General features: G+C 32.5%; 1 protein-coding gene across 1 annotated transcript in view; it reads left to right on the plus strand.

Annotated features, from left to right (window-relative positions):
- The first annotated feature begins 10,287 nt into the window (after positions 1–10,287).
- The window catches only part of LOC136040354 (PDZ domain-containing protein GIPC3-like), a 52,986-nt gene continuing 36,381 nt past the window's right edge, over positions 10,288–26,892 (plus strand). Inside the window, exons 1-2 of the mRNA XM_065724599.1 lie at positions 10,288–10,491; positions 15,378–15,474. Of these exons, the coding sequence (XP_065580671.1) occupies positions 10,375–10,491; positions 15,378–15,474 (214 nt within the window). The 5' untranslated portion in view covers positions 10,288–10,374. The remainder of the gene's footprint in view (positions 10,492–15,377; positions 15,475–26,892) is intronic.

Genomic DNA, 26,892 nt, shown 5'->3' on the forward strand with positions numbered 1-26,892 from the left:
GTTATTTGTCTATTGTATATGCAGGAAATATATAAAACAGTAGGTAAATTTCAAGAAGTGATAAACATTCAGATATCGTCAACTAATCGAACCCGGCTGTAGCAGGACATTACAAGGCCGACTCAAGGACCTTAGTAGTCAAGAAGTATTGTTAATCCTAAACACTTCTGTTTTACTGAAAACCAAGGAAGTTTTGTACTGGAGATTTATTTGGTTTATTGATTTGACACATATTGGAAAGAAGTGTAGTTGTCATGAGGCAAAGTGCACGCTTATATGCTGTAATGGAGGGTGACTCATACTAATAGTAACTTATACTCTAAAACACATAGCAATCGATACACCTTTGTGGTGTATGTTCATCTAACAATCTTTTGGGTATATCCTTTTCCATTTTTTTATGGGAGGGGGGTCCTAGTAAAGAACGAACAACGGTCTATAGTAACCAAAATAAGAAAACTCGTTAGAGACAAAAAATAGCTATTTTAGCTGATCCAGGAATGGTAACTATTATCTCGATTAGTTTTAATAGTCACTTCGAACCCAAATTTAGGGGAAGTTCGAAAAATAGCCTTTAAATCATTAATGCCGTTGGATCAAAACAAAAAGTACACCATTGAAATTGCCATGGCTGAAAACGTTATACAAGAAACTTAACAGCTTCCTTGCTTGAACAACAAGAAAAGCCACTTTTTTGCTGATGTAAGCAAGTATTAAGAGTTAGTACACTTGAGTAAACATTGTAGATATGTCTTGAATAATTGGCGAAGAAATAATTTTTGCTCGTTTTAAATTTCAAGTCCGTTCTTTACTTCCGCAAGAAAACTTTCATTTTCTTTCTCTTAATTTAATTTTGCTCGTTGTTAGATTTGAAAAGACTATGTATTACTTCAGTGATCAAACTCCAATAATCATCATGATTTTTGTTTTGTAGATGGGATATTAAATATAGGTTTTACTTCCTACTTTCCTTAAGCTCACCTGCGAGATACGGACAGCTTTGCCACATAGATAGAGATCGATAGGTATATCGTCAGTATTAAAACACAGAAGTTTGCTCTTTTTTTTGTAACTGCTAGTGGGACAGTAAAACATGAGAAATAGCTGTTTAATAGCGTTTAATAGGATACACCATTTGAAAGGACATTGCTGTATCTAGTGCCTTTTGTAATTAACAAAACGTAATGTTAAAAATAAAATACGATTTTAAGCAAAACACTGCATCATCGTTTCCAAGGTGATGGTATATTAAGTGTACTCTCCTATTTGAGAATATAATGCCAACCAAAAATTGGTTGGTTCTTTATGATGGTAGCAGCGGTAATTGAAACCTAGGAAGGAGTGAACCACGGGCCATAGTGAACCACGGGCCATGCCAACCGAAAATTGCTTGGTTCTTTATAGTGATAGCAGCGGTAATTGAAACCTAGGAAGGAGTAAACTATGGCCCATAGTAACGAAAAATGCGTTAATGAGATATGATCTTCCTGAATTCTGCTAAATGTGCACATGTTGTTTAATGATCTTCTCTTTGTTGATGATGTTACGACAAACACTCCCCGAAATAACAATTATTCTCGATAAAGCGCAAAGGACAGCCTGGCCTATAGAAGCCTTAAAGCGTACACCTCTTTGTGATACTCTCTGTTCGTTATATGCTTGACTTGATTACTCACTGTAGCTTCTGTTCTTTTGGGTCTTCTTTATTCTTTGACTTTGATTCGTGTCCCTTTGAATTAGACTTTATTTCTACCTTCTTTGGTTTAATGTGACTCTTTACTTCTCTTTGAAAAACATCCTATCTAGAAAGCTATTTAAAATTAAATATTTCAATAAATGTGGTCCCTCGAGCAGGCTTTCTTGCCTTCATCATCCAATCTTGTAGAGGATATAAATTATTTTTGCCAGCAATTGGGGCGTTCATAATTGGAGAGGGTGGAGTTCAGGAAAGTCGCTTTCAAGATAGAGGCTATTGAAGCTAAGCGTTTTTGCTTTTTAGTTCTTTTGTTTTTAGTTTTTACATTTTAGACAAATTAATATTATCACAAATACGAAATGAGCTTTTCTCACAATCAACTGTTTTGTAAAAGTTAAGCTTCGATTTAAGGCGTGAGGTTTGGGGGTGCTAGCCGACCTCTGTATATTTAGAGTAAGTTTAGGTGTGAAGATACAAATGAACACAGATTAAATAAATAACAAGTATTTTCAAATGCAAAGTAAAGAGCTAAATGTACAAACATTATTTCGTATATGAGAGGCCTGTCCTCTCCTTAGCCTCTTTTTTCGCTAAAATTTGATAGTGCTTACTGGTTGCATGTATTGCATATATAAATACGACGAATATGATCAATGGGTAATTGCAAGAGTTTTATTTACGCATTTGATTTAAAGCATTTGAATGGAAACTTTAAGGGTCTAAAGCAAGTGAACATGAATAAAACATTCTTGAGCAACTATGAAAATACTTTTTATTCACGTTCTATATCTCCTTTGTTTAAGCAGTTGTTCTTAAAGTTTTGGGTACAGAAAATCGATCTTCAGTGCAAAAAGTGGGAATTGTAAAAGGGGAAGCCCCCCTCCATATATGTAGAAAATTTGTTGTCCATAATAGGTCTTAATGCTGCTCTTTACCTACATTTGAAAAGATAGTGTAAAAAAACCTATATATTGAGTGCTGTAAAAGAACATAGCTTGCCAAGAACACCTTTGTCTATAAGTGTTGATAGCATCTGTTAAGAACAATAACCTTTGCCTGGAATTTTTAGTATGTTGCAGTAATTACAGTAGATAGTGTTTCCTATATTTGAATTGATATCTCTTGTTATTCAGGTGTAAGTAAGTATGAGAGCATCAGACCCAAACCGAATAAGTGGCCACGCCAGGAATTGAACCAGTGCCCTTCGGACGCATCATTCCCAACCCAGCACACCAACCACTTAGCTAACACAACTCTGTAATTCAGATGTAACCTAGAAAACTTTGAAGGATCTTTCAAATAGGATTGAGTAAGACCAGTTGACTACAAATGATGCAAAAATTAACATTGTTACTGAAAGTGCTGATGCAACTGTTGAATTGAATTGATATAAGGTATTCTAACTAGAAAGTACAAGGCAAACAATCTTGGATATCTTTTAAACCTGGATAAGCCGAATTAAACTGAACTTGACATCAATAAGGTTTAATATTCTACGAAATTATATTCACCCTTGTAGATGTTCTTGAAGTCTTTAAATTTCTTTATTGTTTTATATGAAATTTCCTTTATTGCTCTAAGGTTTCTTGGTTAATATAAGATAATTAGTGTGTTAGAGGTGGCCTCAACAATCTTAAAAAAAAACTGCATTGTAGCCTTTGCTTATTCTCATCTGAGGTACTTATTAAAATTTACAAAAAATTATTTTGGACTTCTGCATGAGCAGGATCTGAACATTGACAAAAAAGACTCAATCTTTCAAGAATAAAATCCTTCTGCTGTCTAGTGTTCAAATGCAGAATTTCTGACATAGGTAAAGGCCATAGGTATCATTTTCTGCAAATGCATTTGATAGAAATTGCCTTGCATAAAGAGCGAGGTGGGAACAATGTTTCATTTTGTTTTTGTGTTCTCTTTCTCGACATAATAAGAAGTTTTTTTTAATGTTCCACATATACTATTTAGTTTATGTTTTCTGATACTCTTTTCGAATATTTTCCCAGTACAATTCCTCACCTGACCCCCCCTTAGCCCCCCTTGGGGGTTGAATTTTCTTGTATTTGCTGGTCTAAGTAGAGAAAATCATAACTATTTGGTCGTCATCCGGCTTGCTTTGTCCATGGCCTATTCTTGCGTCTGTTAACCCTTCTCAATAATTACATATTTTTTACTGAAGTTATTCCAAAAATCGCAAATATTTTTCAAATAAAATTAAAGAAGAGAAGCAGCACAGGACAAAAAAAGAGAAAATGAAAAGTGTAATCATATGTTTTAATGTAATTTTGTATTAAGCGTTTTACTGACAATTTGAAAGTAAAAGAAAGAAAATATATATAATAATAGCTCCCCATGCAGCATTCCATGAGTAGACATAGAAGTCATTTCTTCAGCGAAATAGTCATCAATCTGTGGAATCAACTGTCTGAGGAAATATTTTCTGCAGCTTCAACCGACACGTTCAACTCCCACCTTGATAAGGAATGGCCCTTTCAGGAGTCCATTTACAATTGGGAAGCTGCAGAATCCTCCACAAGAGTCTAGGCCAACAATCACAACCTACACCAAATGAATTTTTGTCATCTTTGGAGCATCACAAGGACGGAAAATCCGTATATCGCTCCAAACTGCGATTTAAAGTAATTACTTGTTAAAATCTCCCATTGTTGGACTGAAAGAGATTAAAAAAAGTCATTAATCTGGTTGATTAATAACTCTTTATAGTCTTATTTTTCGATTCTCATTTGTATCTAATTGAAATTTGGCCATAAAATAGGAATTTAGTTTTTGGGTGAAAAAAAAAAGAAGTAGCACAATACAAATGTATCTTGATCATTTTTATGTGTCAATAATGTAACAAACTTGAAAGAAAATTTGAATAAATAAAGCAATGATAATAATAGCTTTAAAATTAAAAATTCAACTATTCTTAGTAATTATAAGAAAAAACTTCGTAAAATTTATTTGAGAGGAAATACCGATATTAGTCGTACTAATAGTGAAGATAGTAGAAAATATTCAAAAATAAAAGAAAAAACGAAAGTGAAAACAGGGAAAGAGATCCCTTTAAAGCAATTAAACCAGGAACATGGGCAAGGGAATATCCTGCTGATATACTAATTCATCATTTTCTAAGTAGGGGCCTCCCCCAGGCCACTCAGCGTGTACCCAGGCGGCAGATAAGGGACGCCCTACAAATATGTAGGGTACCTATTTAAGAGGCGCGAACAAAGGAAGATCTGATCCCAAGGGGTCCATAGTAGAAACTGGGGCACCCTCACCCTAGGGCCGTAAATAAAGATGGAGGAGGAAGAAGACCCCATAAATGTATACTCAACAGGGCCTATTGGCGTCTGGGCACGTCCCTTGAGTTACAAACCTCCTCCGAGCAATGGGCATGGTCATGCAGAACACCATCGTGGGACGATCCTTTGCAGAAGGACAACTGCAAAGGGCTGCCTCGACATTTTGGGGCACTCGCAAGACTGCAGACCTTGCAGTTAACTCCATTCCCAAGAAATATCAATGGACCTTAGACCTAGAAAAATTATGAATACTGCTACGGTGATCCCGGCAAGAGACGCGGACCCTTGGTGCAGGAATAGAGAAGTAAGTAACCTAACCATACTACGGCGTTCCCAGCAGGCAAAGCAACTTTGACTATGGTGACAAAGTTGAAAGATCGACAAGCTATGTCCTTGGGAAAATTAACTACAGTCATAAAGCAAGCGAAATCAAGAATAACTATTGGTTGTTGGAACGTCAGATCTGTTAAACAAGAAGTTACCCAAGCTCTCCTTCTCCATGAGATGGAGAAGTACAGTATTGATATATTATGCGTGTCTGTCACCAAAATCTCTGGTTCTGGCTTTACAGTAATTACAGTGCCAAAATCGTTACAATAATTCCACTTTTTCTGCTCTAGAATAAACGATAACTCGAGACTCCGTGGCGTCGGTTTCATCATGAACCAAAGAACCAGTAACGCACTTCTTGAGTGGGATCCCATTTCTCTCCGACTGGCTAGGATTAGACTTAAAGGAAGCCCTGCAAACGTATCCAATGTCTCTGCATACACCCCTAATCGTGATGCCACAGTTACTGCTAAGAATGAACTCTATTTAGAATTGTAACAACTATCTTCTTTAATTGGTGCACGAGACTACCTGGTTATTGTAGGAGACTTCAACGTGAGAGTTAGTCTATCTAATACCTCCTCTCAAGTCCCTGGAAAGTTTGGATTGGGGCATAAATGTGAAAAGGGGCAAATGCTGGTAGACTAAGCTTTAATGAATCATCTTGTTGTAACCAACACCATAGTTATCTCAATCCAAGCCATGTCCTGACCTGGTATTCTAACGACGGTGCTACTAAGGCCCAAATTGACTTCATTCTCGTCTGCTAATGTTGAAAAATCTCAATAATAGACTACTGCTCGTATAACGCTGCAATCAGGGTCCGATCACAAGCTATGGCTTGCAAATATACTACATCGTTTTGCGTCTCGCAGAAAGAATAAACCAAAAGCCTGAATCGACATTTGTAACCCGCAAGATAATAACCTGCAAGATTTGAGTCTGGTAAATTCTAAATATGGTGCTAACAAATGGTTTTGATGCCCTAAATTTGAATGAAGATAAAATCCACGACCCTGAGGAAAGATGGGAGACCACCAAAACACTGATTAGAGACCACTGACGAGATCCTACGCCAAACGAAATTGAAACGACAGCATTGGATTTTTACCAGAACCATGTAAGTAGTCGAAAAATGTAGAAAAAAGATGAGCAGCCCTAAGCATATCACTAAACAGTTGCGCAGACAGGTCAATCACTCTGCTCGTCTAGACCGCCACAAAACGTGGGAAGAGACTTTGTCTGTAGAAAAAGCAGTTTTTCTACAGACAACACGATAGTTTTTCTTCGAATAAATTAACCTGGTAATTTAAAAAAATTGGTTTTCATTATAATGAACTTTTAAGTAAATACCGAAAGAACTATCTTGCAATACTTTGCGAAATTTTGGATGATTTCGCTTTTATTGTTGCTAAGAATGGCGAGTCCCTGATCTGTGGCAGTGGATTTCCGGTGGATTTTGCCTATGCTCTTTTCTCAGAAGGTCTTAATTTGCATTCTTTTCCTTGAATTTTATTTATGGTACATTTGCTTCGATTGAGAAGATTTGATGTTAACAGAAACTTAGCAAAATCAAGGAGCAGTATGTCTTAATAAATAGCCAACGAAAAAATTTGCTTTCAAATTAATTTCATTAAAAAATATCATATTAACAAATTTTACTTTTGGCGTCAAAAGTTAAAAAGCTAGTTTTGAGTGACAAATGTAAAACATGTTATCAGAACAAACAAATACAACGTTGAAACAATAGGGAAAATCTTTTCAAGACAGTGGAAATCAATGCTGTGAATATTTCGGCCCTATGTCCAAGGGCCGTCTTCAGCACAATATGAGAAAGAGAAAAAAAATATGTATACATAAATAAACTTACATTAAAATGTGAAAATCAAAACTAATAATGTTAAAAACTTTTTAAAACAGCCCTAGCATCCTTACTTCAACGAAGTTCAACCATGACTCATAGAATTGATTTCACAAAATATTCACAGAATTGATTTCCATTGTCTTGAAAAGATTTTCCCTATTGTTTCAACTTTGTATTTGTTTGTTATGGAAAGACAGTGTGGTCTTTGTCCCTATTTTTTTTATGTTATCAGAAACTTAGCAAAAACAAGGAGCAGCAGTATGTCTTAATGAGCAGTCAACAAAAAAATTCATTGAGTGGACAAGTATTAGCCTTATATATTTCAGACATTCTTGAAAGTCTATTGAAGAGAAATTCTTCTAATTTAATATCTTTTTAGGTTTAGAAGTAACGACGTTCAGCACCATGCAAAGGTTATATCTTGCACTAAACTTGGGCACCTCTTTCTTATAAAACTTCAGCTGCTGAGTCCCCTATGAAGTATTTAATCCAGACAAGAATAATACTTTTATCAGAAGAAAGCCATTAGTTAATGATGTATTTAATTAACAGTTTACCTAAGGTTTTAATTTTCAACAAGAACAGAAAACTTAGGGAGAGTCACAAATCTTTATTTTTAACTGTATTCTCTGGTGAAATTAAAAGAAATAATTACAACTGAAATAAATTAACAACATAATAGGTACTAAATCTTAGTAAATTATAATTACCAACAAAAGCTCAAAAGAATCTGAAACGTCAATCTCGTTATACAAAAGTGGTACCAGAAGTCCATGTCTTAATGTGTGGCCACTGTTTGCCTATACTCATTATGTAGAGGATGGTATTCAGATTCAATACATCTGAAAACATTTCCAAGTTCCCCAGAAAAACTGTAGAAACTGCAAGTCTTCTTCCTCTGAAGAATCACTCTCAACAGATGAGGAGCTATCAAAGATAGTAGAAAAGATCTGCAATGAAGCTCCCCATGCAGCATTCCATGAGTAGACATAGAAGTCATTTCTTCAGCGAAAGAGTCATCAATCTGTGGAATCAACTATCTGAGGAAATATTTTCTGCAGCTTCAACCGACACGTTCAACTCCCACCTTGATAAGGAATGGCCCTTTCAGGAGCCCATTTACAATTGGGAAGCTGCAGAATCCTCCACAAGAGTCTAGGCCAACAACCACAACCTACGCCAAATAAATTTTTTTCATCACTGGAGTATCACAAGGACGGAAAATCCTTATATCGCTCCGAACTGCGATTTAAGGTTATTACTTGTTAAAATCTCCCATTGTTGGACGGAAATAAATTTTCATAAATGATTTTACAAGTAAAAGAGGAATTTTTCTGTCAGGCTACATGCATAGTTTCTAAGACCATGCACTGAAATCGATATAGTTTTATATTGCTATAATCTAAAGACTATAATGTTTGGCAAAAACATTCCTATAATCTTTGGTAAAAACAATGTATATTTTGAAGGCTGTCTTCTTTACTTAACATCAACCAAAACAATAAGAAAAGGTAAAGGTAAAGGTAAAAGGATACGGCATTAGACTTTACAGTCCCTACCGGCGGTGCTGATCTCCGTTTCTTGGCCCTTCAGCCAGGAAGTGCAATGGGGGGTTGGGGGCCAGCCATCCTGTGCTTGCGCATACCCTTCCTGTTTACCTTCCCCAGATTTCTCCAGGTACCCCTTTAGAGCTGGGTCGACTCTGGCTAAGCTTACAGAGTCACGCCACTGACCCCCGTCCCAACTGAAGAATTGGGTACACCGGGACTCGAAACCGCGTCCTCTCAGACAAAGGATCCCGAATCCAGCGCACTAACCAACTCGGCCAGGACCGGCCAGGAAAAGGGAGTGACACCAATTCACCAGAATGTAGGAGGTGGGGGCAAAAACAACAAGATAGCTGTGATCAAATAGAAAATAGCAATGAAACATATTTAAGAAGGTATTTTTCAAAGTCTAAGGAGGAAAACTGCCCCCCCCCCCACATTGGCACCCCTGAAAAAAGGGGTATAGCAATGAAAATTAAGAGTTGCAAGAGATTTTAGATTTTCTCCACATAGAAATCACTAAAGTACTATACGGTTAGAGAATGATGATACTGATCAGGGTATAAGGAGAGAAAAACACTGATCTAGAGTAAATATATTAATGACTTTTAGTTTTAATATTTAAAAGAACTTATTTTCAACTGTTTACTTTTGTTTCTACATCCTTCAAGCTGATCAAAGAAAAGGCTTAGAAAGCAGAATGAAATATCAGAAAATAACAATAAATAAGAATTTCAACCATAAAATGAAACAAGAATATTGCTTCTAGTGTGCTTTATTTAGAAAAGTAAATAAAGTTACAATAACCAAAGTCAGCAAAAAAACGCTTAAAGTTTATCTAACACTTAGATAATAAAATGTAAATTTCATTTTTCGCTAAAAAAAAAACAAAAAAAAAACAATAGAAAATAGTATATTGTGTTTTTCGTTAATAACAAAAGAGTTGAGCTTGAAAAACACAAAGAAAGAAGCAAAAGCACTACATAAGGCTTAAGTAGCTTTAAATTGGAAATAATTGCTACAATTTGGTAGCAATAGCTTAAAAAGCACTAACTTTCTTGATGTGAATATAACAGCTGGAATTATATTTTGGTTTTCTCCATTTTTATCAATAATTTTTTTTTTAAGCATAAAGAAAGATTGTTTAAATATCCAAACATAACTGCATATAAAATGATATCAAAGCTTAGCTTTTATCAACGTCTTTAAGCGAGCTTATGAGATATGCCGGTTTGTTTTAATAACGTAAGAAACGTCTAGATATAAATATAAGTTAAAAAAAAACTTAGTGTAAATCCTAGTGATTACAGTAGTTGATTTGAGATTTTAAAAAAGTCATTATTCTGGTTGATTAATAACTCTTTATAGTCTTATTTTTCGATTCTCGTTTGTATCTTAATTGAAATTTTGCCATAAAATAGGAATTTAGTTTTTGGGTGAAAAAAAAAGTAGCACAATACAAATGTACCTTGATCAAGAAGATAACAATTTTTATGTGTCAATAATGTAACAATTTTTCTTATCTTTCAGATAAGAGTGAATATTGGTTTCTCTTGAATGCTTTTTTAGTGAAAATATTAAAACTTAAAAAGTGAAATATTAACTTAATTAGTAAAAATATTAACTTAAAAAATAATGCCTTTCCATTGCCAACTAGCTCATGGATCACCAACTGGAATTATACCTGGATTTACTAATGTCAAAGAACTATATGGAAAGATTGCTGAATGTTATGACATACAACCAGAAGAGGTAAATTATCAGCTTGTATTGAATTTAAAAATTGCAAATCCTGTTCTAAATTAAGTCAATTGCTATCGATCTCACGGACACGTCTAAATTTGGGTAACAGTTGGACGTATGGTCTATTCTGAACTAATTAGTTCGCAACAAGAGAGTAACACCACTTTATTCTCCATTCAACACAACTTCCAAATATAATGGCTGATGTCATGACAAATACGTCCCAGCCCTCCTACCTTAAAGAAGCAAGATAGGGATGTTCTTAGACTATACACAAAAGATTGCTGACTCTGTTGAATTGTATTATTTTTTTAAATTCTTTCGTATTAACAGCTGGTTCAGAAATCAAAATAATGCTATTACGAATAAATTAAGAATTTTTTTTACAGTCTGGGGCTGTATTTCATTTGGAGTGGGGGAGCTCCGAAGTCATTGTCACGGTATCAATCAATACATTTTGAACCGTTATGAATGGTTGTTGAACAGTACTACCCTACGTTTGTTAGTGGTTAGTTTACAAGAGCCTATACAAAACCATAAGTTTTGATGCAAGCATCGGAGTCGCATTTTGTCTACTGACTTATTGGCATATTAACTTATAGTTTTGTTTTACTGATTTATTGGCTGCTTATATCAACTAACAGCAAGGGCATATTAAGAATTTTTGGGGGGCAAGAGGGGTATTTTTCTTCGGGAAGATATATTTTTTTAAGTTTAAAAAATCGTCCTTACGAGTTGCATAAAATTTTGAAGGAGGGGGCTCAAACCTGGTAACCCCACCCAGTGATACGTCCTTGACTGGCAAGTTACTTTTAACCTGCTCCATTCTTCAATTATTTTTACCGTAAGCTACCAAAATGTGCTAATATATAACAGTTCCGACTTCTGATATTTGATAGCTTTTGCCCCCCCCCCCACCTATATTTACTATTTTTAACCTATTTCCTGGAGTCAACTGCACCCTACCATGGTTTTTGACCAGGTATCAGCTACTGGTTTATGCACAAAAATTGAAAATAAACTGCATGTTAGCTTTAATTTCTAAGCATTGAAGGATATGCACTTGTTTTTGCTCCTATGCAGGTGACTTAAACCGAAACCTGTTGAATTAAAGTTAGTAGCAAGCATGAGCGTTCATTCGTGTTCTCGCAGCTGCAGTTAATTTTGGGCGTCACAAATTTTTCTTTTTCTTGCCTTGCATCAATGACGCTTGGAGTGCTTTTTATGGAATATAAAATTTCTGTTCATGATGAAATACACATACAATAATACTGTATATTATTCCCCCAAAGCCACTTTGGCCTGTAAGGAAGGAAGAAGACATACTAGACGTCTGTTCTGAGAAAAAAAATTACTTACAGAGAGGATAGAAAAAAAGAAAACAAAAAAAAATATATAATACAAAAATTAAATAGATTATGTTGATTAAATGAATTAAATAAGATTAAATAAACTCCAATGAATCCTACACAAAAAAAAGAATAAAAAAAATTACTTCTAAGAAACCAAAAAAATTATATTTTCTTTTTTGAACAACCTAAAAAAGTGGCACCTTAGACCTGATTTATTCATCACATTTCACATTATATGACTCACTATTATAGGATTGAAATCTGACCTTACAGGACGAATAAAAGGAATATGATTATGATTGTTTTGCATTACGGAGTCATAATTATTCTGATCGGAGGTAAGAGGTGGTGGTACACTTAGGGGCTGAGGGAGGTAACCATTAAGCTGAGATAAAATTAAAACTTGGGTACGAGACAGTATACAGTTATTGGAGATCAAATAAAGGGAAAACTCATGAATGTTTATTTTCCTAAATGAAATTTTCAGCTTTGTTATAAACCTTAGAAATCAGTTTTAAAAGGGAAGGAAAATGGACATACCGATTTACGCTAGTTACAAATTTAAGTTTCGAAAGTAACAATTTTTAAATATTACAGTCGTTTGTCTACCGTCCTAATACAGGTTCTGGCTAACGGTTTTATTAACAACTGTATTTCCGTGAGGTAACAGAAAATTGTTTGCTGACCTTGTTAGCAGCAGGGACGTCGTTTGGGGGTAGGGGGCTGCTTGTTAGCACATTTGGTACTTACTTGTTATGGTGACAGCACTAAAGAAGTGAAGTTAGGTTTAATCCTAATGAAATATATTAAAATATGATGAAAATATAATACTTTATTAATAAAGTTATCGAAAATACAACAGAAAATGATGGAAAGCAGGCCGCCCAGAAAGCATTGTCGTAAGTACCTAACCACCTGTATATATTAAATATTTAATTAAAATGTGCCGGCATACATACCTTTTATATCGGTCAGGTTAAGCTGATCATCTCCAAGTGGACACAGAAAACTGGTTTCATTATAGGTCAAAAACCAAGTGCGATCACTATAAAATATAAGTACTGAGCTTTTTTCAAACAAATTGAATGGTTACTGGAGAAAATTGCTCGAGACTTTGAAGCATAATATTCAAAACTTATAATGCAGTAAAGCAGCATGACCAGTCTCTACACTATTAACAAGGACAACAAATCCATGACTGCCAATAGCCTCTAGAGTTATCAAATTATTTTGTTGGTTTCCTATAAATATCTTCTGAGATAGGCTAAGCCTAGTAGGCTATGATGAAGTATTTTTTTCAAACTCTCTGCTAAATTGACATGTTTGTGACAATTGTTTGGGAACAATTTTTTTCTGGCTGAACCTTCCTTTAAAGATAAATCGGCTCTCGTGTAGTATGGGGCAGATATATTCATCTGTACCACTCTATGGCGATGGTACCAAAAATATTTATTAGTGAATGTCCCAATAGAAATCAAATTTCGGTAAAGAGGAGTTAAAGAAGTTTTTGTCTTTTGTGCACGAATTTGCAACAATGTGCCCTCTTCTGCCACATGTAAAATACCACCATTCCTTTTGGAGCCGACTGTCAAAGTGAGTTATCTCTCATATGTGGATGATATCTTTATGTAGGGCACTTTGCGGCTACGACAAAAAACCGTCGACAGCCTTTAATCTGGTGTACTTGATATCGGTTTAGCAGTTGCTTTTTCAATGAAAAAATCTTTGGTTTTTGGTTGCAGTGCTCCTTACCCTTAGATCCAGGTTGGCCTTACTTATACTTCTGCTTCCACGTCTCTCTAAAATCTTTTGTTTCGATGCCGAAGACCCATTTGAGCAACGCTCTTGCTCATTATTAATGCATCAAAGTAGAAATCAAGATATTTCAACGGACTTTTCTCCAGGCTGAAGTGTCAATTCGATAAGAAAATGCACTGTAGCCATTATACCATAGTCTTTGCTCATCATATTTTCTTCCTGGTCCTACTTTGGAAGTTTCCTATGGTGTCTAAACAAAAATTCGTATATTGTATTTTTTTGTTTCAATCCTGTAAATATATTCCTCATATTCGAATTTTGGCTCGAAAACTAACTTACTTAGTTGTACTTACTTACTTGTACTTGTTGCACGTTTAAGCTGTATTCAGGTTGATCGTGACATCCAGCAGACGACGACATGTCTCCTTCCAGAGGTTTCACTCTAGGGTAGCAAGCTCCACGTCCTTTAGCCACTAACAATCCCAACGATGGCCTGTATATTCTGAACACCCCTATTGGCTCCAGATCAAACTTCACTGTCGCAAGTCATATCTTCTTTTCGCCTCCTGTTTTCTTCTTCCATGCCGGTAGTGGTGGACATTTGAGACATCTTTTTCTTATTTCGTCATCTGGTATGTGAATTGTGTGCAAAACCATCTCAATCTCCTCTCTCTGACAGTATTGGAGACATGTGGGTGATCTCCGTATCTCCAGACTTCGTCGTTTTAGATTCTGTCTGAAAGGTGGATTCCTAGTATATAGTGCCGGAATTTTTTGCGACAGAACATAACCTTATTACGGTTTTAGATCTTTGGCTATGGAAGTGACCTTTGGAAACACCAGGATTCATACTAACAAGATTCTAACTGTTGCAGAATGAATATTTTGGAAATGTCTGGGAGTGTGTGTTGATTAGTGGCCTAAGAGAAATGCGTAATCTATTAAACAATTATGTAAGTTCGTTCGTGTAGGGACTAAACATAGGGGATGTTTGACGGGATAATTTGTTAAGGAGTGAAGGCGTTGAGAATTACTACGATTGTTGTTTGTTGGTTAAAAACTATACCTTTTTGTGTTCTTTCTTATTTTTGGTTTGTATTATTAGGTGCTGTGTTTTGTTCTCCGGGCTTTTGTGAGTGTGTTTGCTTATGTGTTTCCACGGCTCAATAGCTTTTCCTACGAAATTTGATGTTATTATTCCTCAGTATATTTGTTGTTTTGCCAAAAGTACCGAGGCTCTCAAAATAAATAGACCATCGAAATAATAGTCCAACAATAGACTATGAGCTCAATAGGTCTATTTATACCTGATTGGGAAGTTCTAAAAATTATTTTGTTGTTGTTTCATAATTAAAAAATTCTTATGCAGTACTACATTTTCATCAATGTTGCCACGCTTGACTGAAAACAAACAAGCATAACTAATTGGTGAAATATGACAGCGATTTTAGACTACGATAATTCAGTTGTTAACAATCTGTCACTTCTCAAATACAACTACATCTTCAAGTTCAAGCATAACATCTTAAACGATTTAGGGTCATAGATTTATAGCTTAGTTTTGTCTGTGTAGTTTGCTGTTTCCTTTTTTCCTAATTTGGTGAACTACTACTAAAAACTGCAAATGGTGGTCCTTTTCATCAAACCATTGAATCATTGATTTATCCAAATTATTTTAATTTATATATTACTGCCTGGTCTTCACCTAAGCAATTAAAAAATTAGATTTGATTTATACTGTCCCTGGTATGACGATTTAGCTCTAGTGTATCTTTTTCTTTTCAGATTTTGTATTGTACTTTGAATACGCACAAAGTGGACATGACTAAATTACTTGGTGGAATGATTAGATTAGATGATTTTATTTTTGCTCACAGAAAAGGTAAGAGTTAGACATTATTCTTCTAAAACTTTTAAAAACAAATATTTGCCACCATTTGGGTAAAGAGAATATCTGAAAGAATATATTATAACCTAATACATTAATGAGAAATAGCGAATTTACTCAAGAATATGTTTAAAGCCGAAACTTTTCGTTCGTTTTGCTTTTTCAAAATATCATTAAAAAGAATTGCTGTTTGTGCACTTTTTAATAGCTCAAAATTTGTCACTGAAACAGCAGGTTATCAAAGATGGGGTAAATAGACTTGGCCATTTAGATATCTTTTTTTATATACGCTATATTAATCATGTAATTGGCTCAAAAATGGAACGATTGATGTCACAAAAATAAAGAAATAAAATCAAAGCTGATTTTTTGACACATAACTATACGACAGCAATTCTCAATGCCAGCCAGTCAAAAATATAGTTGTGTTTTTGCATAGGGATTGAATGTATTTGTCCATAAAATTTTCTAAACTTCTATATATACTACTGAGGATGTTTTTTGTTGCTTATTTTAATATATCCCATCCAATCACATTTCTACAATTATTTGTCTATAAATCAAAATTTTTGCAGGAGAATTCTCTTACTTATGCTAAATCTGAGTCAATTTCAATTTTTTTTTGTCAACAGACATATCGAGATTTAATGTTTGAATTGAATGTCTGAAAAAATTAATATTTGAAAAAAAATAATTGGAAATCTCCACAAATTGAATCCCTGAGAATTTGAAACATCATTCTATACCTTTCAAATACAAAGATAACAAACACATAATTATTTGTTTTTTTATGAAGCACTTCGACTCACATACTTAGTTTGAAGCACATATCTACACGCATCTTTATTAGAGTTTATATTTTTCTGACGATTTTGGTCTTTATTCGAATATTTCAGGATGAGTAAAAGAAGAAATACTACCTTTCGAATATAACAAAAAAGTTGAATAATTATCTGCGTCTGCACCATTTTTTGGGTTTGCAACATTTTTAATGCTTCTGTTTTTAAGTTACTTTTGATGTATCTTTTACAAATAATTCTTTATCATTAACTCTATTCAATATATTGTCAGGTGATTGATAAATTTTATTCTATCTTTTTATATCCGCACTTAAAATCATATTTGTAAGAATTTGTTGGTTATCAGCTTCACCCTTGAAATCGTTCAAAATAATTTTCACATTATGTAAATTGATAGGTTTCTGATTTTAGATGACCTAGATTAGTTAATCGTTTCAATTATAAATCCTGTTTGCCATCATCATCCAGTAATCTGCTTTCGTTACATGTTTACTTTCGATATTCACTTCCTAAACTTCCAAACTTTTTCAGTTACTATACTCAAATTTTATTGAGTGAATATCCAAATTCTTTCTGTATTTGAGGGATCCATCATTGGTTTTCAAATAAATTAGTAGAAATCCATGATGCTTTGTTGCTTCATTAAATTAGTTAATACAATATCTCTTTTTTCAAGTCAGATGCATGGTTTTGTCTAATTCTACCAATTTCTTTGGGATGACCACAAATGGAAAATGCAAAATAGTTACAGTCTAATTGCATAATTTTAGGTGTATTAAAATAGCCGTGAGAAATATAGATTACCGATGTATTCGTTTTCTACTTCTCACGAATAAATCTTTAGTTTTTTCTGATCTTTTTCTGTATCAAATCGTCAAAGATAACTAAATTTTGACACTTGGCATCTAGGTCATCTCATCAATGATATGGTTTTTATCATTATTCGCAACAAAAAAACACATATCAGTTTTTTCTTCCAAGACATTCATGCTAATCATTAAATCAATATATTTATCTTCTTCAAGATCTTGAGCATACAGATAATTTTTTTGAATCAATTTCGAAAGTAAATCTGATTTAGAACATCTAGAGCTACCACATATCAACGGTCAAAATAGCTCTTTAGGTACAAGCAAGTTTTTATTTTTGAAAAATCTTCATTCCTTCCACCTTCATATACTTTAATATGTGTTTTTCCATCCCTTTATTTGGTAAAAATATTTGTTAAGTAAATTTCAACTATTAAGCTTATAGCTTTGAATTTTATAGCTTATAGCTTTGAAACTTATTGCTTTGAAGCTTATAGCTTTGAATCTTAGAGCTTATAGCTTAAAATCTTATAGCTCAACTTTAATTTTGAGTCTTAACTTGAATAGCTAACTAGCTAAACTATAATACCTTAATTAGATAAATAATTTATAGTTTAACTAGATTATAGCTTTAAGGGATTAAGTCCCCAGGCCACCGTGTTTACTTTATTTTTAAAATCTTTCAATTAGTGGCATTAGGGTCTAGAGCTTTTTTTTTGTTTTTCTGAAATCATTCTATGTTTATTTGCTCTTAAACTATACTGAGTTTTTGATAACCTTTTTACTTTTTCGGATAATGCATCTTTATAATTATGTAATGGTAGTGTATCGCTAACGATACTCGTTTTGACACCTTTCAATTTTTCTTTGCTTTTGTTTCGTCGTCACCCTCTTTTAACTAATCATGTACTTTTGATCTTAAACCTACAAACTTCAACATTATTGTTCCAGATAAATCATTCTTTATCACCTATCACTTTTTCATTGACTACAAGAAAGTTATAAGGGTTATATTTTTCATAGTCTGAAGTATCGATTTTTTCTTGGGGGTCACCTTTAATGTCTTCATAAAAGTCCTCAGTTCGAATATCACAAATAAGCTATTCATAACCATACAATAGAAGTCAATGTTTTCACTATATTTTGGTTTCATTTGTTGATAATAAAATTATACATCAGTAAATTAGATAACTCTAATAAAGCGAATCTAATATAAAAAGGTTTATCTAGATTCATTTTTGACTAGGCCATTCTGGTTACCGAGATATTGTCGGTAAAGATTATTTCTTATCTAAAATTCTGTTTTTAATTATTTTTGTCTTTGTTCCTCACTAGTGTTTATTTCAATGCTTGCTCTTATTCTAATATTTTCAATGTTTTTTTTGTCAAAGCAAGCATTATTCTTTAATTTAAAAAATCTTTCTTGAAATCATTCATTCCCTTTTGTAATAATTTAGTATTATGATTGATATATTCTTTTAAATAGGATGACTGAGTAAATTCTGTTATTTTGCGTACTTTTTTCATTACTAAGCCATGTTTTAAATAAAATTCTAGATTCCTATAATGCACAAAATAATTTATTTTATTATTTAAAGTTGTGCTTAGTTGATATTGAAAATGTTCAGGAGCTAGTGATGAATCTTTTTTTTAAATTGTTTAACTCTCTTGGATATTCTAAATCAACTTCGAATCTTAATCGGCTCCTATATTATGTTTATTTTTTTCCTGATTGAAGGTAATCTTCTAATTGTTGGTAATAATCTGATACGTTTTTTTTAAATGGTTGGGTGTAATAATAAAGGTGAAGTCTTTGTCAGGGAAATTTTGAGGGATTGCCCAACCATATGAATTCTTAGCATCTAAAATAAATAATTAGAAGGTTGTGTTGGACAAAAGCTTTTCAAATATTTGTTATTTGTTTTAGCATAGTTTGATTTAAAGTCTTTTCATATAGTGAGATTCACCTCCTCTTATTATTTTTTTCATTAAAGGTATACATATTTTCCTAAGAAAATAATGGAATTTCAGCTTTAGAGTATTTGAGAAAACACTCTAAAGCACTAGGACTCACATGCTAGTCCTAGTGCTGAAAAGAAGTGCAGTGGACCAAGTTTATAATTATTTAAACATACATTTCTAAAATTTTAAACGATAGATGATAAAATTAAAACATCACTACTTAGATATAATTTAGTGTAATATAACAGTGTTTTACATTTAAGTAATTTCCAAATAGATCTCGCTCTTATATATTCTTCTTTAGAAATTTTTTCCCTGTTAATCTAGAACAAAACTTTTCTACTGAAGGTAATTTTGTGTCATTTATTTTTTCATAGCTATCAACATATTAATAGGAATATATCCCTTTCTTTCTTATTTTTTTGAATTCTTAAGTATTTTGAAATACATCAGACGTATACTTAAAATTATTTGTTAAACAATTACAATTTACTTTATAGCTAAATTTTCAGGAGGCCTATCTATCGATTAATCCATAAAACTAAGTGAATCTATGAAATACATTTCCTATTGGGTTTCACTAACAGTTACTGTTTGCAAAATGATAGGAAACCCTCCGCTGAATCAAAAATACAGTTATCAGGTAACAGTTCCCTATGAAGTAAATGAAAGTCATATTTTGAGAAATTATGCATTACAATAGGGATACTTTAAATAATTCTAAAGTTCTTATTTCTATCTGCATGAACAATTCAACGTACATTATCAGGCATATGCTCATAATCTAAATGAAATTATTATCTACTGTTTCCTTTTCACAAATATGTCAGCTTTTAACAGTTATATAATTCCATTTTGCTCTTACTTATTCTTGTGTATAACCATGATGTGTCTATTTGCATACTCATTGGCTATTTCTGTACAAATTTCTGTTATGGTAGTTACAATTTGCCCGTTCCTTGGACATAGGATTGAAATATTCATTTTAATTTGTGTCCAACTGTCTTGAGAAATTCCCAATTGTTCTTCTTGTTTTTGGTGTTCGTGATGGAAAGGCTGTGTTGTCTTCGTCACTATTTAAATTGCACGTTAACATCTTCGCCCAAGTATTCATAATATCTATTTTGTGTTATATCAAAAGAACAGCATACTTGGAATCCAGGATTGAATGGCTTTTGCTCTGCTAATTTAACTGCCTTTTTACCTTTCTTTTGATTAAATACTTCATTATACGATTCAAAATCAGTTATAATACATTAAAGTACTTTCACTTGCTTAGCTATATTTGTAAATTAAATTTTAGATCCTGTTTTTACATGATTTTCTGACGATCTTCACATTGATCCTTTTTATAATATTTTTCAAACTTTTACTCATCTTTGAAATGTAATAATAATAATAATAATAAATAAATAATCAATTTATGTTTAGTGATTTGAGTTCTCAATAATCTACTTAAATCTATAGTTAAAATATAATGACTATCAAAATAAAGTAAATTAATCGCATGCGTAGCAGTTTTTCTATTGATCTTAGTTTTAGGAATAAGAGTTCTAAACCTTTTATTTTCACTTATTTCAAATAAAGAAATTTTAACATTTTATTTGTTTTCAAATTTATAAATATCTAAAATATCCATTGGAAAATTAGCAAGCGTTTTAAAGTCAAATTCTTCTTCAAAGGGTTTATATTTTGATAGTCTATCATCATGTCTGTCATTTGCTGGGTGAACATAACTGAGTATTGACTAAAGAAAGTATTTGATACTATTATGTTTTGTATTAATGCAACCTTTTTATTTTTTACAAATTCGGCCAGTTCTTTATAAGTACCTCCCACACAATTCGGTAATTTTATAATTCGAGAATCAATTCCATTAACTCTTTCAAATTGTAAACCTGATCTAGGTGTATTCTCTATGACTTATATATGTAAACTCCTGTGTTTACTATTTACATGGATTTATTGTATGGCAATATTTGTATTCAAAATCCATGTGTAGCTATGATAATGAATAGGTTCCAGTTCTTCAATAGCCTTCCAAAATCAAAAGCGGTCCAAAACCAGCTCCATTTGCATTCATTGAAATGTTAACTGTGAGGTAATTTTCTCAAATCCATTCAATACTCGGGTTAATATCGTATTCTTCTTCTTTAAATATATACTCTGGAATATATAAAGCTTCTCTTGTGTTTTTTATTATTTATAAATAAATTCGAAATGTCAACATTTCTATCTTTTTTATCATTCTACCAGTTATATCTCGAATGAATTGTTGATTTGAACATCTTTTTTATTGATTTCTATTTGATTATTAAAACAACTTTTTACTTTATTCTTTATTTCATTATAATTTCCAGCACCTGAAATCTGTTCTATTAAAAAAAAAATAAGTTCAGTAATATCTTTATTTCGAACACTACTAAATTGAAGTTTTAAATCTGAAATAATTTTGTTCTTTTTCTTTGATTTCATTTTTTAATTTACTTTTAATTCAGGTTCGAAATTATAGTAGTACTGCTTTTTATTGCTGATTATTTAGATGGTCATTGTTGTAATTGAATAATTCAAATTTTTGCTAATAACCTTTAAATTAAGGTTTTTGGAAAATGACCACAATTCATTAATTGTGTAATGTGGTAATCAATTTTTATTGTGACGAATTTGAATTTTTGCTGTAAATGACTTTTAATCACTTCTGCAATGTCAGCCATTTATTAGGAGGTGATTTTATGAAACGAAATTCCAAATCTTAAGAAATAGTCAAGCCTGAGGATTTGTATTGCTTGCTATTTACTAATTTTGAGACTTTCTTGAGAACGTAGAAATCTGTTAGTGTTTATTAATATGTTTAATAATTTAAATATGTGTAATAATTTAAATTTGTAATAAATAGATATTAAGTTTATGTGATGTAAACCAGTTACTACAACCAAGTCTTTAACTTAGCCAATTTCAAAAAGAAATGATGGGCCAATGATTAGGTATTTGTGCACTTTGTGGTTTAAAGAAAAATTGTTTAAAAAAAAAAAGAAACAAGCAATGATCAATAATACTGATTAAAAGGAAGTGGTATTTGTACTGGCAAAAGTAGCATAGAAAACAAACCTTTAGACCTATAATATTCAACTATTCAGGGATTGATGATTTTAAATAGAAAATTAAAAGAACACAGTTTTACTTTATCAAAAACTAAAATCAAAGAAGTGTTACAAAATCAAAAAATTTATTCTGTACACCATCCAACTTATCATACATTTAAAAGAGCACGCGTTTACATTCATAGTATATATGACCAGTGACAAGTAGACTTGGTTTATATTCGGCAGTATAAAAGAGAATACAATAATTTTAATCGTATTCTTACAGTCATCAATTGTCTTAGTAAATATGCCTAGTGTATTCCTTTAAAGGAATAAACTGGTAAGAAAATTATTAATAATTTTACGGATTTATTTAGAAATAGAAAACTATAAATTACAAACAGATAAAGGTATAGAATTTGTTATGAAAAAATAGTTCAAATATTTTTTAAGAGTCATGAAACTCATTGGTTCTCATCTGAAGTTGAATTGATAGCTCAAATTATTGAACAATTTAATAGAAAAATCAATAAGAAATTATGAAAATATTTTAGTCATAATAACATAAAAGGTCTAATAGATTTATTACCCTCTTTTCTTGAAAATTATAACAAATCTTATCATCGATCCATCAAAATGAAATCAAACTGAAAACAAGTTCTGCACTAATTTACTTCCTGATGTTGAAGTTCAAAAATCATCAATAGAAAAATTTAACATTGGTGATTTGGTTAGAGTTAATAAAAGTAAGGGTGTTTTTGGTAAGGGTTACCTACCAAATCACACAACCGAAGTGTTTTAAATACATGCAAGTGAAACATACATCCCCTATAACGTATGAATTCTCGGATAAAATTGTTAAACTCATTATTGGCGGTGTTCACGAGAACGAATTGTCGAAAGTTATTCGATAAAAACCTTCATTCTATAAATGGATGCTATAAAGTTGTGTAAATTATTAGCGAGCATTGTGAAAAGCAGAGAAACACAAAGAAATATAGTTCAAGAACGTTCTTTAGAGCCAGTTGGATAGTACAAAACGGCATAGAAGGTATTAAAGGCAAATACAAAGCTATTGCTGAAAGGTTGTCTATGAAAGTTCAGAAATATTCAATTGCCATTTGTGCTGACCTTCGTGTACCTTACGTTAGTGCTTTGGTAATTATATTCTTTTTCCATATTCGACTGACAAATGCTTGACAGCTCTAGCATGTTTTTTTTTTTCTTTCGGAAAGTGAATAATAGTAAAGCGTTCGAGCTATTCAGAGGCCAAAAGCTTACGAAACAAACAACAAATACAAGTCAAAAGGATTTGCATTTCTGGTTTTGACTATAGAAATATAAAGAAATATAGTTCAAGAACGTTCTTTAGAGCAAGTTGGAAATAAAAATTTGATTGCTGATAAATTAAATGACAATGCCACTTATTTAAGAATACAGCTACAATGACTGGATCAACCTTTAAGCAACTCTTTAAGTTTATAGGCAAGCAATCAACCTCACTTAAGTCAAGCTATTTCACTTCCGAATAAGCCAAATTTTATTGTTAATGTCGATTCTGGGATAGATGAAGAAGTTTTAAGGAAAATCAATAAAGATTTTAATCCTAAGGCATCCTATTTTGAAATGCCTATTTTATATTTAGACAGTTATCAATGCTTATAAGAGGCAAAGGATGAATCAGGAATACTTAATCAAAGATATGACAGAATGATGAAAGGTGTTAAATCTAGTGATTAAGAAAAAATCTCAGTTCGTTAAAATCTACAGAAGAAGGTTAAAAGCTATTAAAGACAGCAAGGGTCTGGTATTTACATGAATGCAAATGATGTGACTGAAAAATTATATTGTTTGCTAGGTAGCAGAGCTACTGGAAATACCTCTGATGAAGTGAGAAATGAAGCTATCAACCCGCTATTCGGAAAAATAGTTATTAAGAAAATGCCTATAATACTATTTACAGCAACTGTCTCAGTATTTGAAGTTTATAAAGAAAAATACTTTTCCAATAAGTCGTTTTGATTATTATTAGTGGTAACCAAAGTGAAATCGACAAGTCTTACACAAGTAATCTGATCACGTTAGATGGAAACACTGATTATGAAATAGCTTAAACCAATGTACACTTTGGTGCTCATGGTATCAAACAGTTCGTGGTAACGAACTGTCGTAAGGAGCGACCCGGCTCAATAGTAAACGAAACTCTAAAAAACAGAATTTTGATACTAATAGATACATGAAAAGAATCAGATTTTTATGATTTAAAAATATATAAGTTTCATTAAATTTAGTCTTACTCATCAAAAGTTACGAGCCTGAGAAAACTTGCCTTGTTTTGGAAAATAGGGAGAAACACCCCCTACAAACTATAGGATCTTAATGAAAATCACATCATCGCATTCAGCGTATTAGAGAACCCTATTGTAGCAGTTTCAAGTTCCTATCTACAAAAATGTGGAACTTCGTATTTTTTTCCAGAAGACCTATCACGGGTACGTGTTTATTTGTTTGTTTGTTTTTTTTCCCAGGGGTGATCGCATTGACCAAGTGGTCCTAGAATGTCGTACGAGGGCTTATTATAACGGAAATTAAAAGCTATAGTGCCCTTTTTAAGTGACCGAAAAAAATTGGAGGGCACCTAGGCCCCCCTCCCATGGTAATTTTTTTCCCAAAGTCAACGGATCAAATTTTTGAGATAGCCATTTTGTTCAACATTGTCGAAAAATATAATAACTATGTCTTTGGGGCTGACTTACTCCCCCACAGTCCCCGGGGGAGTGGCTGCAAGTTACAAACTTTGACCAGCGTTTACATACAGTAATGGTTATTTGGAAGTGTTCAAACCTTTTCAAGGGGATTTTTTTGGTTGGGGAGGGGGGGGGGGTTGAGGGAAAAGGGCTACGTAGGATGATTTTCCATTGGAGGAATTTGTCATGGGAGAAGAAAAATTCCATGAAGGGGGCGCAGGATTTTCTAGCACCGTTTAAAAAAACAGTGAAAAAATAAATATGAATAAGTTTTTCCCACTGAAAGTAAGAACCAGCATTAGAACTTAAAACGAACAGAGATTATTAGGCATATTGGGGCGGGTTCATCTCTTCTTAAATACCTTGCTGTTTACGCAGAAGTATTTTTAGTAATTTCAACTATTTATTCTACAGCCTTTATGATTCAGAGGTCAATCTTAAAGAATTGGGACAAAATTCAAGCTTTAATGTAAAAAGCGAGGTATTAACGAGGGGTCAAACCCCCTCATATAGATAATAAAAAAATACGTATACAGAGGTTCATTACGTAAGTTAATTTTTGAGTTACGTATATTTTTTACTAATAAAAACGTTGTTAAAAATTAAAAAATCTAGTTGCCTTTTTAAGTAACCGAAAAATTGGAGGTCAGCCAGGACTCCTCCTCCACCCTTTTTCTCGAAATCGTCTGATCAAAACTAAGAGAAAGCCATTTATCAAGAAAAATTTTCAAAAAGGTTCTGAAATTAAATAGAAAAAAATACGAGTTTTTCAACTGAAAGTGAGGAGCGACATTAAAACTTAAAACGAACAGAAATTACTCCGTGTACGAAAGGGGTTGTTCCCTTCTCAACATCCTGCTCTTCACGTTATTTACTGTTTTATAAAGTAGAATTGAGAGGAAGAGTTAAACTTTAGCGTAAAGAGCGGGGCGTTGAGGAAGGAACAGCCCCTTTCATACACAGAGTAATTTCTGTTCGTTTTAAGCTTTAATGTCGCTCCTTACTTTTAGTTGAAAAACTTGTTTTTTTTTATTTATTAATTATTAGGGATGAATTTAAAAACACTGCGTTTCAATACAGAAAAAAAATAAGGAACAATTGGCTAACGTTGTTATATCCAAAGGGTTGCATGATGAATAGGGTTTAAATTATTTCTTAAATCGTTATTTCAATTCATCCCTGGATCCATGCCTAGTCAGTATATCATACGATTTAGCAACAGTGAGATTTCAAATCATTTTGAAAGAGAATTGTAAGTTTTTGTTTAATAGTGATTTAGGTTTTATTTTAGGGTTTAAAAATGAAGCTGAGCTAAGAAGTAGATATTATGAAGGTACCAAAATTCATAATATTACAAGAAATGTTGATAAAATACATATTCTCTGCTCATTAGTGGATAGTTCAATGGTGAATTAGAATTCCTATAGAAAGGCAATATCTACTAATTAATCAAAACGAATATATCAACGTGCTAAAAATGACTATTTGAACAAATAGGTAGACTAATTAATCGGAATGGAGATAATATTGAATATGATTGGAATTGAAAAGAGTTAAATGTAATTATTTAATATAATTTATCTATAATAAATGTTGATCAAGAAGAAACAATTATTGTACACAAGAAATTATGGTAGCGGGATTGGTAGTTTCTTTGAACGTAGCGTCAATTCTGAATTATTCAAGGCAACTGTAAAAAAAAAAAAAAAAAAAAAAAAAAAAAAAAAAAAAAAAAAAAAAAAAAAAAAAAAAAAAAAAAAAAAAAAAGCCCGTTCCGTTTATAACACTACGATAAAACCTAGACTGGAATTATTTAAAAATAGTGCGATTGAATATGGAAAAGACTGGATAGATTATAATGAAAGAGAGATAAATGATGTGAAATCTCTTAAGATTTGTAATTTCACATCATAAAAGATATTTCAGTAATTATCTTGATGAACAAAGGAAAGGCTTTTTGAAAGCAATGATTTTAGGGAAGAGACTTAAACTACACCCCCGGTGACGCTCT

Source organism: Artemia franciscana, chromosome 20, assembly GCF_032884065.1.
Source record: "Artemia franciscana chromosome 20, ASM3288406v1, whole genome shotgun sequence".
NCBI classification, from domain to species: Eukaryota; Metazoa; Arthropoda; class Branchiopoda; order Anostraca; family Artemiidae; genus Artemia; species Artemia franciscana.